The 13,479-nt window shown below is 45.5% G+C and overlaps 2 protein-coding genes, 1 long non-coding RNA gene and 4 other non-coding genes across 21 annotated transcripts in view; 3 read left to right on the forward strand and 4 right to left on the reverse strand.

The window, feature by feature from the left end:
• Positions 1 to 5,020, forward strand: part of NARF (nuclear prelamin A recognition factor) — a 25,701-nt gene extending 20,681 nt beyond the window's left edge. For all 3 annotated transcript variants that reach the window (XM_042032684.1, XM_042032685.1, XM_042032683.1), the window contains exon 12: positions 528 to 5,020. In XM_042032684.1, coding sequence (XP_041888618.1) covers positions 528 to 769 — 242 coding nt within the window. In that variant the 3' untranslated portion in view covers positions 770 to 5,020. The remainder of the gene's footprint in view (positions 1 to 527) is intronic.
• On the reverse strand, positions 5,013 to 7,999 carry LOC121666755. The gene is made up of 3 exons (XR_006016777.1): positions 7,735 to 7,999; positions 7,484 to 7,610; positions 5,013 to 5,388 (listed from the first exon to the last, which is right to left on the reverse strand). It is a non-coding gene; the product is annotated as an uncharacterized LOC121666755 (long non-coding RNA).
• On the reverse strand, positions 5,227 to 5,298 carry TRNAQ-UUG. The gene has a single exon. It is a non-coding gene; the product is annotated as a tRNA-Gln (tRNA).
• TRNAQ-CUG lies at positions 6,241 to 6,312 on the reverse strand. Its single transcript has one exon. It is a non-coding gene; the product is annotated as a tRNA-Gln (tRNA).
• TRNAM-CAU lies at positions 7,363 to 7,434 on the reverse strand. Its single transcript has one exon. It is a non-coding gene; the product is annotated as a tRNA-Met (tRNA).
• Positions 8,000 to 8,273: 274 nt separating the features above from the next.
• On the forward strand, positions 8,274 to 8,380 carry LOC121666786. The gene has a single exon (XR_006016797.1). It is a non-coding gene; the product is annotated as a U6 spliceosomal RNA (small nuclear RNA).
• Positions 8,381 to 13,144: 4,764 nt separating this feature from the next.
• LOC121666760 overlaps positions 13,145 to 13,479 on the forward strand; it is a 5,722-nt gene continuing 5,387 nt past the window's right edge. For 7 of the 13 annotated variants that reach the window (XM_042032702.1, XM_042032701.1, XM_042032706.1 and 4 more), the window contains exon 1: positions 13,145 to 13,393. In XM_042032702.1, the coding sequence (XP_041888636.1) occupies positions 13,248 to 13,393 (146 nt within the window). In that variant the 5' untranslated portion in view covers positions 13,145 to 13,247. The remainder of the gene's footprint in view (positions 13,394 to 13,479) is intronic. The other 6 variants (XM_042032710.1, XM_042032712.1, XM_042032714.1 and 3 more) reach the window with 3 other exon arrangements.

Raw genomic sequence — 13,479 nt, forward strand, 5'->3', positions numbered from 1 at the left:
ATCTTGAATCTCAAAGGAAAGCTGCCTTACAGGCAGGCACTTCATTTCATTCCCTCTTAATTCTCTTCTTAATAATTTAAAATCTCACTATTTAATGAAGGGTCTAAAACACCAATTACAGGTGCAGGGTTGGCTCAAAAAATGATTGAGTTTTCTAAAATTAGCCACGATGTTATTTGTTCTCTTCTGACCTATAAATAAGTGCCAGCACTGTGCTGCCAAGCCTCAGAGGAAGTTCTCTGAAATGGTGGTTGTCAAGGGCAAGAAAAGACAAGGAACATAATTAGGGTCATTAAACCATGGAGAATACAGAGAAAGATTGTTGATATGGAAACCTCATTTCCATTAAGATGATGTTGATACAGGAGTCACTTTAGGTAAATACAAATTATAACAGCGTGGGGGGAAGTTTAAAGAGAAAACTTCTTTAGAGAAGTGTCAAAAAAGAATTCTGAGTTAACAAAGACTTTCTTTTCATATCCAATCCTCCATCACCTTCCATCTTTTTAATTGATTTTTTTCCTAAGGATGCCTAAATGGAAAGGGCCAGGCACAGACTGAGGATGGCAAACCAGACAGAGCCCTGCTTGCCCAGATGGAAGAGGTGTACACTGCGATTCCCGTCAGGCTGCCAGAAACCAACCTGCAGGTACAGAAGATGTACCAGGACTGGCTGGAGGGCATGGACTCCAAGAAGGTCCAGGACACTTTGCACACCACGTACAGTGCTGTAAATCAAAGCACGAGCAGTTTGGATATCAAGTGGTAACGGCTGAAGGTGCAGAGCCGTGCTGAGGTCACGGGGCAGCACCGGAACCCTCTGTGCAGTCACGGCCGCTGGGCACTGGCGAGGGGGTGAGTGAGGCTCTGCCCAGCTCGGGATTGTTCTTGGGAAGAACCACTGCTTTGCAAAACCACAGAAGTCTCCAAAAGCCCTGGTTCCTGCCGCTGTCATTTAACTTTCACTGTTTGTCATTTCCTGCCTACAATGGATTTCTTCATTCAAAAATCTGATCTGGCAAGGTGCATAAGCCCTTTCTGCCAGGGACAGGGAGTGCCATTCCTGATGAAGTTACTCCCTGAAGTGAAGGGTTCACTGCACAAAATGGGCTCCTCCAAGAGGGTGAGATGATTTTACTCCTAGGTCTGCGATCCCTGTCATCACAGGAAAACAGTCAACAGAAATTTCAGTATTGATGCAGTTGGTGTGAAGTAACTTGGGATTCACTTGCCTTGTTAAGGAAAAGGCCCTTTTAAAGGACAAGTGAGTATATGGAGAGATGTAATGAATTTCTATAAGCCTCGTATCCATAATCCAGCAAAAAATACTCAGTTCCAAACTAGCCACCATTTCTTACTGATCTAATGTCACAGAATGCTTCACAGAAACTGAACCTGCGAAGCTAATGCTAAATGATTAATTTAAAATAGTTCCAAATAGGTTGGTTGGTACAAAAAGAGAACTTTCTTTCCTTGTAAGTTTTCTGCCAAGCTTGCAGCCAGGAGGAGTGGTGCTGCTGCTTGCTTTGGCTTCTCTCTGACAGTGAAACATGCCCAGATTGTTCTTTCATTTGTCTCTGTGTTGAAAGACTTCTGCAAAAAATAACTTCTGGGGTGCCTCTGAGGAAAAAATACTGAGCAATGCTTGTGAGCTCATCAGAGTTACGATACATCAGCATCGTTAATTTTGATGCACTTATTTTTATAAATAGCTATAGAGGTTCATTTAACAGACATTGTGAAGTGGTACTGCCATGCAGCTTGTCTGCAACTTCCCCAGTTGTCAGAGAGTTATTCAAGAATGTGATGGACAAAAGAAATTAGACTCCTGCCAGACTTCTTCAGATTTTCCTGGTAGCATCAGATCTGTTCATGATTATTGGCTGTTGGAAGCTAGCAAAGTTCTAGCTTTCCTTATGCAGCCTGAAAGTGTGGATGGGCTTTTTTAACCATTTAATGCAGTTTGAATGAATCTTCTTGAAAATTTCTTTAATACTACAACTGCTTGTGTGAGTAAGAAATCCTGCAAAAACCTGTGTGTGTTTGAAATGCACATTTAACCTGGACACAGTGGAATGGGATACAGCATCAGGGAAGGGGGGGCAAGACCTGGCATTGGCTAGACCAGGGAGGCTGAAAAGGAGAGACACAATGAAGTGTCACCCTGCTGACAGGAAATAGCTCTCTTAATTGTGAAGCTGTTAATAATTGCAGCTTTCCATTGGACCTCCACCTAAATAACAAACCACTGTGCTTGGAGGGAGGTTTTCTTTCAAGTGCAAATGAATTAGATTACTGCACTACCTGAATGCCCACAACGAGATTATGCCCATGAATTAATAAATCAGCCTTTGCAAGTTGTTCTTTGTGATAAGAACATGATGCTTAACGTGGTGCAATATCAGAACATCGACAGAAATCTACCTCTGTACGGGAAGGGGGAGTCCAGGAGCCGTGGGAAGAGCTGTGTGTAGCTGGAACTGTAATAGATGTCTGCTAGATAAAGATGGGGGTGTTGTGTGACATTTCAGAACAGATTACTTTCAGAAGCAACATACACCACCTTCGGTCTGATTTTCTTTATCTGCCATCCTCCAAAAACTCCACCGGAATTCTAACGTAATAAAGTGGTCCTGTTCTGTTTGTATAGGCCTGTTTCTCTGTATACATGGTTTGTAGCTGGATGCATGTTTAAATTATATCACTGCTGCTCTTTGTACAGTGTGCTTATTTTTTTATGTGCTTCTACTGGGTGAAATGGTACAAAACCAGTTTGCTTTTCTGAGGAGATCTTCAGTAAACTACACAAGAGCTGCCTTGCTGTTCTGAAAGCAGAGCCCTGAACTGTTTGTACAATGTGATGGACCCTCCCCAGGGCTGGGTGGCACCTTGGCCAGTGTTTGCCTGCTGCAAACAGAAGGGCTTCGCTCCCTGTGCCGCTGGGGGACCCCAGGAATGGGCTGGGCAGTGGGTGAAATAAATCTGCTCTGCTCCCACTGCAAGGGAAAGCAATGGCTCAGTGTCTGATATAACCTGTTTCAGTTGCATCCACCATTTCTTCCATCTGCTCAAGTGTTGTAACCTATTGAGGCAGTCACAGTGCAAAGAGCTGTTGATGATTTGTCTGCTTCAGAATTCTTTTTTAAAGACAAGGAAGGCATCTAACTGAGCTTGTATTGGCTACACAGAATGTATTATCAGTAGTGACCTAGGTAACTGACACTCGCCTAATTTTTCTTGTCAGCTTTTGTTTTATAAGACTTTTTGGAGTAAAATGTTTTAGTTTTTTAAAGGCTTTTTCTTGAAAGTGCCAGTCGGAAAGGAAAGGAAAGTTCTATCCCTTAAGACTTTCCCCCTTCACCTGCTTTCACTGAAATTTTAACATATATCAGACAACCTTGTTGCAGCTTCATATATAATGAAATACTTGCCTGAGGTTTGATTCTGGCTTTTAAATCTGCAGTTGCAAAGTCCGTTATTGCTGGCAATACGTGTTTGTAGCCATACTTCTGAAATTACAAAACTATTTAGTTCCCTGATTGGATTTTGGCTACTAATAATTTCTATTGCTACTGTCTTTTCAGCAACAGGAAAAGCTCCTGACATGGCCACAGCCATAGTGCTTTACCTCTCCCTTGAATATTGTGCTGAGACAAGAGGATTTTTAGAAAATTATAAACTGGAGGGATTGTGGGAAAGGAATTAGACACATTAAATGAATTAATAAAATTGTCTTTGCATGTTCCTGACTTAAGCATGTCAGGTGCTGGATTCTTGGGGTTATACTACTTTACTCTGAGAGTGCTCCAGCGGGTTGCCAAGTCCCTTTGCCTGGTGCAGGAGGTTTCCCTCAGCCACAGCACCTGTGTGTGTCCCCTGTGGCCAATGACCTGGGCAGCCCCGGGCTGTGCTCTCCCCCAGAGTAATGCACATATCCACATGCAGCAGTCTCAGCTGGATTATATCTGGATGATGTTCAATTACCCAAATTTCGGTGCTTTGTTTTCAAATGCAGCATGACCATGAATTGTCGTCAATAAATCTCGGTACTCAATTCTGCGCTGATTCTGTCTCGTGTAAACTCTTTCAGTACACCTGGTTCCACACAGGAGCTTTGTCTAGGGCACTGAGCAGGAGTGCTGGCCACATCTGTGGCACCAATGCTGCATCAACACTTTATGGGAGCTCTGGATTACAGCTGCACCTCAGACTCTGGTAAATGACAGGAGAAAGTTGCCAGATTGCTGTAGGAAATGGTAATTTGCTCTCTAGAATTGTAAATTAATACATTGAATCCTTGCAAGGCAGACAAGCCTCTGTGGCTTTAAAGCTCTTGTGCCTGGGGACAATGCTGTTGGTGCATGAAGCCAGCCAGTGAGAGTTGTGCTGAGGTTACTGCATAGAGTGGGTTAAACACTTGTGCACAGGGAAGGATCTTTATTTCTGTGTGGCCTGGTCCAGCAGTTGGGGAAAGGATGAAAGTTAGCCCTGACATAGACAAGGGATTTTTTTCATCTGGAGGTTATGTGAAAATTTAATGAATTGAGCAAACATTTCTGTATGTTCCTTGAGCAGTTGGGACCTGGATTTCTACTAAATTATAACTCCATTTGAAGGTGTTCTGTGGTTTTTTTTCAAGGGCCAGCAAGGCAGGGTTACCTGGTCAGAGGAAAAGGAGGAGGAGGAGGAGTTGTTGTCACAGAGCAGGCTTGTTCCTGTTGCTGTGTAAACAAGTGACTAGTAGGACAGGTTTGGAGGAGGGGAGCCAAGGTGTTAAGATGTCCTTAGCTACTCTGGAAATGAAAAATAACCACTGGAGGGTTGTGTTAGAAAAGCAGAGGGAATATCTATTTAAATTGTGCATCAATCTGATATCATATCCATTCCAAAACCACTGCATTTTCGCCCTTATTTTCCAAGTCAGTAGTTGGGTGCATCTGAAAAATGTCCAAATTCTGCACGTCTGCCTGGTGAAATTTTCCACAGTGTAAATGCCTTTTTTTTTCCCACCCCCCCACCCCCCCCAAAAATACTTAATGTAAAACAGCAGTATAATACAATGAAAGACCTAAATAAAAAGTAATAAGAATTATTTAAAATCCTTTGTCACATTCATTGCGTTGAACAAAACTGGGCAGAGCGTGACGCAGTTCGGGTCACGGAAACGCCCGGAGCGTCCCCGCGGTCCGGTCCGCGCGGGGAGGCAGGAAAAGGGAGAGCGGGAGCAGGTTCTACCGAGATTTGAACTCGGATCGCTGGATTCAAAGTCCAGAGTGCTGACCATTACACCATAGAACCGGGCGGTGCCTCTTCTCCCTTCCAGCCCCGATAATAAATCCATAGCAAGCAAATCCCGCTGGGAACTCCCCGTCCTTTCTGCCCTTGTGCCTAGGATGACCGACAGGAATTGAACACGACCTAAATATCCATGTTTGTCCCGAGTTTCTGCAATATTCGTCGTCTTCACAGAATCACGGAGTGGTTTGCGTTGGAAGGGACCTTAAAGATCATCCAGTCCCAAGCCCCTGCCGTGGGCAGGGACACCCTCCACTAGCCCAGGTTGCTCCAAGCCCTGTGCAACCTGACCTTGAATATTACCAGTGATAAAGCATCGAGTTTCTCTGGGCAGCCTGTGCCAGGGCCGCGTCAGCCTCACAGGGAAGAATTTCTTCCCAATATCCTATCTAATCCTCCCTCTGGCAGTGGGAAGCCATTCCCCCTCGTCCTGTCACTCCAATCCCTTGTCCGAAATCCCTCTCCAGCTCTCTTGGAACCCCTTTGGACACCGGCAAGTCACCCTGGTATAGTGAGGGCAGAAAGCAAACATGAACACTGGGAGAACATCTGCTGTCAGAGACACCCCAAAACCTCATCCCCGCCCCAGAGCTCAGCAGCTGCCACCATCTTTGCTGATGCAGAATTTTAGAACCGTGTTTCCACACAGGCGATTCAAAGCATAGAAATAAAAGGAAACAATATGCTGTGACGTGTCTGAGATTCTTCAGATGATGTGTGTCAGAAACTACTAACCTGGCTTCAATAAATAATAGATACCGGGGGGGGAAAAACCGGGGAAATTGTCCCATTGGTCACTCCTCTGTTTTGGATGCGTTTTCCACGTGGCATGGGATGTTTATGGCATGGGATGTTTATGGCATTCTCACAATCCATGAAAAACGCCTTGAAGTCACTTTCCACGGTTCTGAGCACCGAAGAAACCTGCCCGCGGCAAAAACGCTCAGGTTCCACCGAGATTTGAACTCGGATCGCTGGATTCAGAGTCCAGAGTGCTAACCATTACACCATGGAACCGCACAACATGGTCCCCCGAGCCGCGCCTACTGAGCCAAATGCACGGGAAAAGAATTCCATAGGACTGTTCTTTCCATGGATTTGTAACCAGAATCCCCGCCTTGTTGTTCCTTCATGTATTCTGCACGTACTCGCTCCACGCAAAAATTCCACTGTTTATTTCTCACATTCTACAGCCCTGAAAACAATGCCCATTGTGAAGCGCTGTGGCGTTAAATAAGTTCACAGAGCCTTTCCCTCAGATCATGCGATCCAGAGGCCAAATACAGGCTTTCAATACCACGTGCATTGACATTTAAGTTTTCACGTTTGTTTTCCTTTTGCTTTCCTGCATTTTGTGCTGAGTCTCTGCTTGATATATTTGACATTGCCACAATGTTTCATTTAAACGGGCAAGACAGGGAAAAACTACAAATGTATGCAACGAGCTTGTTAAGACTAATTAAAGACATGGACCTCCTGGAGCGGGTCCGGACGAACGCATGAAGATGCTCGGAGGGCTGGAGCACTTCTATGAGGAAAGGCTGAGAGAGCTGGGGCTGTTCATCCTGGAGGAGAGAAGCCTCCAGGGGGACCCTGTGACCTTTCAATATATAAGGGAGCTTTCTTACGAAAAATAAAGAAACTTTTTACCACAAGGTGCTGAGGCACTGGCACAGGGTGCCCAGAGAGGTGGCAGATGCCTCGTCCTTGGAAACATTAGAAGTCAGGTTGGACAGGGCTCTGAGCAACTTGGTGCGTCCCTAACCATGGCAGGGGGTGGGACTAAACGTTCTTTAAGGGTCCCTTCCAACCCAAACCACCCTGTGACCCTACGAGACCTTCAAATTACACTCGAAGAAAGGCTGTAGGCATCACACTGTGCAGTGTTCTGCCCGTCCTTTACTCGCACCCGCTGTACTGCGTGTCGCCAAGATTGTTTAGGAAAAAACAGCTGTCCTCGCACCGGCAACGCCACTGTCCCCCACACCCAAAAATAACCAGCAGAGAGGACGCAGCCGTCGGACGCTGTGCCGGGACACGAGGGAATAAAACCCAAAAACACTGTGCTAGCAGAGGATGGTTTCGATCCATCGACCTCTGGGTTATGGGCCCAGCACGCTTCCGCTGCGCCACTCTGCTGCGCCTGGAAAGGCTTTCCCCCGTCCCTCCTTAGAACAAACACGGCTACCGGATCCTCGCTCCTTGTCCCCGGTGCACGACCGCATTCCCTCGCTGTCCCTGCAGCCACGCGGTCCCGCCACAGCTGCCGTGTGCCGGAGATACACTCGAAATATGTAAGGAGTAATGGTCATAAGCTAAAACACAAGAAGCTTCACCTCAGCAAGAGGAAGAACTTCTTCAAGCTGAGGGTGGCAAGAGCACCGGAACGGGTGCCCAGGGAGTGGTGGAGTCTTCCTCTCTGCAGACATTCAAACCCACCTGGACGCGTTCCTGTGTCGCCTGCTCCAGGTGACCCTGCCTTGGCAGGGGGCTTGGACTACGTGATCTCCAGAGGGCCCTTCCAAGCCGAACGATTCTGTGATTCTGTGAAACAACAAATGGCTTCAACTACCCGCATATCGCCCCTTTATTAACTAATATTAACTAATTTAGGTACGTCACCACGGAAAAGTGTCACATTCCCAGCTGCGCAGAGCCGAACGCCGCTCTGAAGCCCGCCGAGGTTATTGATACGGAACGGACCCGTGCGGACCCCCGGGCACGGCCCCCGCCCCAGAGTGCTTTGCGCGTATTTGCATACAGCAATACTCTTTGCATAACGCGAATTATGCCGGATTTTGGGTCCTCTTGCCCCCTCTCCGCCGGCCCCTGCCCGCCAGACTCTCGGTTCGGCCGGGGTGCTGTGCACGACTGCTGCTGCGCCCACCGGCACCGCCGGCTCGTTCCCCCGGGTCACCCTGACCTGGCGGAGCCGGAATCCCGGGGGTACAAATAGCTTCGGGGAGGGCCTCGATATCGTGCTCGCTTCGGCAGCACATATACTAAAATTGGAACGATACAGAGAAGATTAGCATGGCCCCTGCGCAAGGATGACACGCAAATTCGTGAAGCGTTCCATATTTTTTTCTCCCTCCCATCCAGCCCTCCAACCCTGGAAGAGGAAGCTCAGGGGTGGCCTTCGATGAGGCTCGGGCTCTGCTCGCAGGTAACAACGATAGGCGGGGAGGAGGTGGCCCGGAGCTGCACCAGGGAGGATACAGGTTGCACATCAGGAAGATTTTATTCATGAAAAGTGTGGTTAAACATAAGAATTGGCTGCGCAGGGTGGAGTCGCCATCCCTGAAGGTGTTCAAGAAAGAACTGGACATTGCACACAGTGCCATGGTCTGGCTGACAAAGCGGTGTTTGGTCAGAGGTTGGACTCAATGATCTCAGAGGTTTTTCCTGATTCTGTGATCCTGTGAGCCCCCTCTGGCGCCCCACCAGCTCCCAGGACCACCAGAGACACAGCCAGGATGACAGCGGGTCCCTTACTTCTTTCCTACTGCTCCCATGCCAAGGTCCTGCTGGCCCTGAAGGCACAAGGACGGGCACTGAGGTCCCAGTGCCTTGGGAGGGTGTCTGACCTGGCTCAGCTCCTCGCTGCACTGCACAGAACACGTTCTGCCCAAGAGATCCAGAGGCTCAGGGCTGTACCCTGGCTGGATCCAGAAGTTGCCCTTAGTCCATGCACTGACTGCAGTAACAAATTCACTATGGTTGCTGCAGAGAATTGACTCACAAATGAGAGCGTTTGTCATGACCTTTCTGGCCCTCCAGGGACTTGCCTCCAGAGTCAGATTATTGTGCTGCCACAGGTTAGTACCTTTTTGTATTTCATCTTCTCCTCATTATCCCTTGCTTCCTCTGCACACAGCACAGTGCAGGCTCTGGCACTGCCAAGCTCTCCTGATCACTGCATGGCACACATGTCAGTGACGGGCATTCTCTATTTCTATTGCCTTCTGAGGATTGTCTCCCCAAAATGGTTTTGTTTTCATGCAGGGTGTCTTAAGCAAAGCAGTGGGACTCTGCTCCACAGAACAGCAAATTCCCCTGGGCATTGCTTAGCTGCTTCCATGATGGAAGAAGTAGTTCTTGCTCAAGAACTGCATGTTCTGTAATTCACCTTCTTTCTCCACACTACAGGATCTCATTCTTGTGGGACTCAGTGCTGGCTACCAAAAGAACAGGGCAAGATTTGGCAAAAAGAGCACCACTGAAGGTACAGGTACAACCCAGAGTTATCAGGGGCCAAAAAGCTCAAGTTCCTTTGTCTAGAGGGTGTGTAGCAAAGCACTGAGTCAAGATGGACTGCTTCTCTAACAGATCTACAGCTCCTGTAAGAAAAAGGAGAGCTCTTTTTCTAAGGTCTTTTATGAAGAGGTAGTGCTTTTTTGGCTTTGGAATTGGGGGTTTTGTTTTTATTCAGGCTGAATCCTGTGATGGGGTGAGTGAAGCTAAATGAGGTGGATGCTTTTTGAAAGAAAAAGCAGAACAGAGGCAGATGGTGAGGGGGAGAAAGCAAAAATAGGAAACACGAAACAAATATATTGTTAGAGATGCCATTTTTCTGTAGTAAAAATGCTTTAGCTTCTTGGTTTGCTTGACTGTTCCTTTTTTTTTACTTCACGTTTTCTGCATGTTTTATTGTGTGTTAGATACCACACAGCATAATTCAGTTTAAGATAAAAATTATTAATTCTTTTCAGATATGATGATAACAGATGAAAGAAGGAAGTTATTAAGCTCATGTGAAAGAATTTAAATGTGATGAATCACCCAACCTCAGCAGTGAACAATAAATGTGAGGAATTCTACTCTGGTATTACTTGGATTACACTGCTCAAGATGCAGTCCGAGAGCAGGTCTTGACTTCACTTTTCTTAAAATCTCTTAAAGTACTTCCTGTGTTGTATCATGAAGGCCCAAATGACCAGGAGCTCAGTTTGGAAAGGAGTGTGCTCTCTGAAAGCCTCCCCCTTTAACTGAGAGTTAATTCATCTTTTATATTCTGTTCTTAACAATTTGAGGTGTTCTGAAAGCACTAAGGACCCAAACACAAGCAAAGTCTCCTGCTGGAACGAATCACGTGGCGATAAACCTTGTGGTTTTCAGTTTTCAGCTTTATTCTTATTCCTATTCATTAAAGAGTTGCTTTGATTCTGTTTTGGGTTCAAACAGACTGGTTACAAGATGAGAGATGCTCTTTGAGGGGCTGATTCATGTCACTGCTGTGCTGTGTCTTTTAATGGGGTGTCGGTGTTGCACTGGAACATGGAAACAAATGAGTTTGTGCCAGTGCCGTAACTCCCTTTATGTCTAGAAATAACAATTATGTAACAAATGCAGAAAGCAAAGTGAAGACTCCCTGCAGTAGGACATTATGAAGTCCAAAATATTAAGAAGGGTCTAAAAGGGATTCTGTTCCTGGGGTGCACACACACCTGCTTAATGGTTTGGATTCACCCTCACCTTCCAAGTCCTTAAATCATGGGTAACTGGAATCTGGGAGAACATCCAGTGAAAGGTCTGAGCTTCCCCTGCATTCTGGAAACAGGCTACTTGGCTAGATCAACTTGGTCTGTGAGGGTTTTATTCTATTACACAGATTCATTAATTACTATACGAAGAAGAAGTTTGCATTGACATTTCCAGGGAGCAGTTTCTCAGTCCCATTTCACAAATACTCATAAAACACAAGATAAATGGGGTACTTGAACATTTTGCTGGGTTAAATGATGGTTTTTGTGGCAACACAGGGCATTTTTAAATGAAAATTACACTTCAGGAGGCAGAAGGCTTCTGGGGTTTGTAAGGTGCATTATTGCCATGCTTATGGCTGGGAGCTAAACAAGAAGATGTTTGCTCTGGAAACTACTGAAGCACAGTGAAATATTCATCAGCAGAAAGGTGATAGTACAGCCAGGATTTTCAATTGATGGAAGGGGAGAGAGCGAGCTGAAGTAATGTAGCTGTGAGACTGCTATACAAACCTCTGTAAATAAATATGTAAATATATATATATAAACTATATAAACCTCTGAAATTCCTTCCTGAGTGGATGCAGTTTGGGACTGGGAGGAGGCAGCTTCTGCACCTGGCCTTGGAATTTCATTCCTGAGTTGCAGCTGCTGCTTTGTAAGACACACTTCCTTGTACCAGCAGTGCTGCTCATTTTGGGATCTGCGTGAAACCGCTCAGGGGCAAAATATTCACCTTGCTGACAGAGATGACATTAATACAAATATTGGTGGGATTGAAAGCATTCCCAGTGCTGTGTCTGTCACACAGACAGGATCAGCTCAAGCAGCTGAAATAAACACAGGCTGGCAGATCCTAATGGGATGAAAAGAAATTAAAAAAAACCCTCACGAATATGGCAAATATACATTAATGTAATGCCTTTGGATTTTTTTCTTATGTAGTGATTAATTTTTGAAGACACTGACACCGACCTCTGTTTTTACATGCTATTTTTAACTTTATTAGCATGCATAACAGCAGTAGCTTGCTTAACTTAGTTGGCATAAAAGGTGAGTTGCTGCATAACTGGTATTGTTTCCAAATTACTTGGTAGACATAAATGTTGCTTGTACCCTCTTGCTTCTCCCAGCAGCTTTGTGTTTTCAAAATAATCAGGAACCTTAAGCACACAACAGGTTCTGGTGTTAATACAGTTCTGTTCTTTGGAATGTGAATCTATTTATACAAACAGTAACTATATTAGTAAAGGCAATCAGAAGAATTTAATATGAAAAGCCTCTAAAATAGTCCTATTTACTTGGAAACAGTATCACAGTAGGTATTTTACAGAAATAATGGTGAATGGTGAGAAATTATATTTAAATTAAATGGGTAGAGTGCAAGGGATTATCTTTACATATATGTATCATTGAGAATTTGGGCTATTTTGAGAAAAACTATAATCAAGCTACAACAATTCTTTTAAAATGTACTTCTCTGTGAACTCACATAGTAAAATGTACTATGAAAATCTGCTCAGAGGCCAAAACTGTAAATGATAAAAGACACTGAAATAGATTTCAGGAAGTGATGCTCTTTTCTTCAGTTCTTTATTTTCAAGTTATGTAAATGTTGGACAACAAACCAAAAAATCTGTTTTGATTATTCAGCTGATTCAGCAAATGCAAATAAATGTTTTTATAAGCCTCCAGTTGTCTGCTGGTTCTTGAGCCAACTTGTTTGACTTGTTGCTGTGACTCTACCAAAGCGTACAGAAATGATAAAAAATAAATTGGCAGGTATGATCTTCCCTCTTGTGTTTAGATAAAATTCTTCATAAATATTGCTGGCTAACTTAGTCTGTGTTTTCAGTTATTTATTTAAAAACGCAGGCTGTGTCAGCAGGAGTGTGTGGAGGTGCCAAGGACCTGCTGGAATGCAGGCTGTGTACATGTCACAGAACAACACACTGTGACAACAAGGGTTCCAAATTCTCACTGCATTTTCTTCCTCTTTGTGTCACCGATTTAGCATTTTAACAGGTAGGTCGCATTTCAAACACTTTTTGCTCTTCAGAGGAAAAGTCTAGTTTTGTCTCTGAATCTGGCCTTTCAGAAGGTAAGATAACAACACAGTATTTTGGATATTCTTCTTGTGAATTGCTGCTTATGCTTAGGAAAACGGTATATTTTTATCATACATAACACACGTAATTGAAACTTGTTATTAAATATTAAAAAAAACATATTGGATTACCCCTACCCTCTGGGCTTCAGTGAAAGGCTGAGAACAGTTTTTACCTGAGCGCCACTGGCTGCTCCCTCAGAACGGGACTGGACTCATTACCCACATTTAACGCTTAAACGCCGATTTTTAGCCATTTTCCTTAAAACCGGGTGCCGGGCCCCTCCCCGCCCTCACGTCACCTGCGCGCCATCAGCGCGCGCCGGCGGTCACAGGTCCCTTGTTTACCTCGGTCGGTGCCGATGGTGGCGGCCGTGAGGGATCCACCGACTGACCGCCCCGGCGGGGCAGCGTGTGAGGGGGCGACGGGGGAAAAGGGAGCGGCGGCGGGGAAAGGGCGTTCATCTCACGGGCGCTGTGAAGCTTGTCTCCTCTCGGGCGGCGTGAGGTGGGCTTGTCCTCCCTCAGGAGCGGCGGGAGAGGCTGGGCTCCCCTCAGGGGTTGCATGAAGGGGGGAATGTGTCTCGGTGTGTG

This window comes from Corvus kubaryi, unplaced genomic scaffold (genome assembly GCF_017639235.1).
Source record: "Corvus kubaryi isolate FWS band 111438036 unplaced genomic scaffold, C.kubaryi_AGA036_p1.0 37353, whole genome shotgun sequence".
NCBI lineage: Eukaryota > Metazoa > Chordata > Aves > Passeriformes > Corvidae > Corvus > Corvus kubaryi.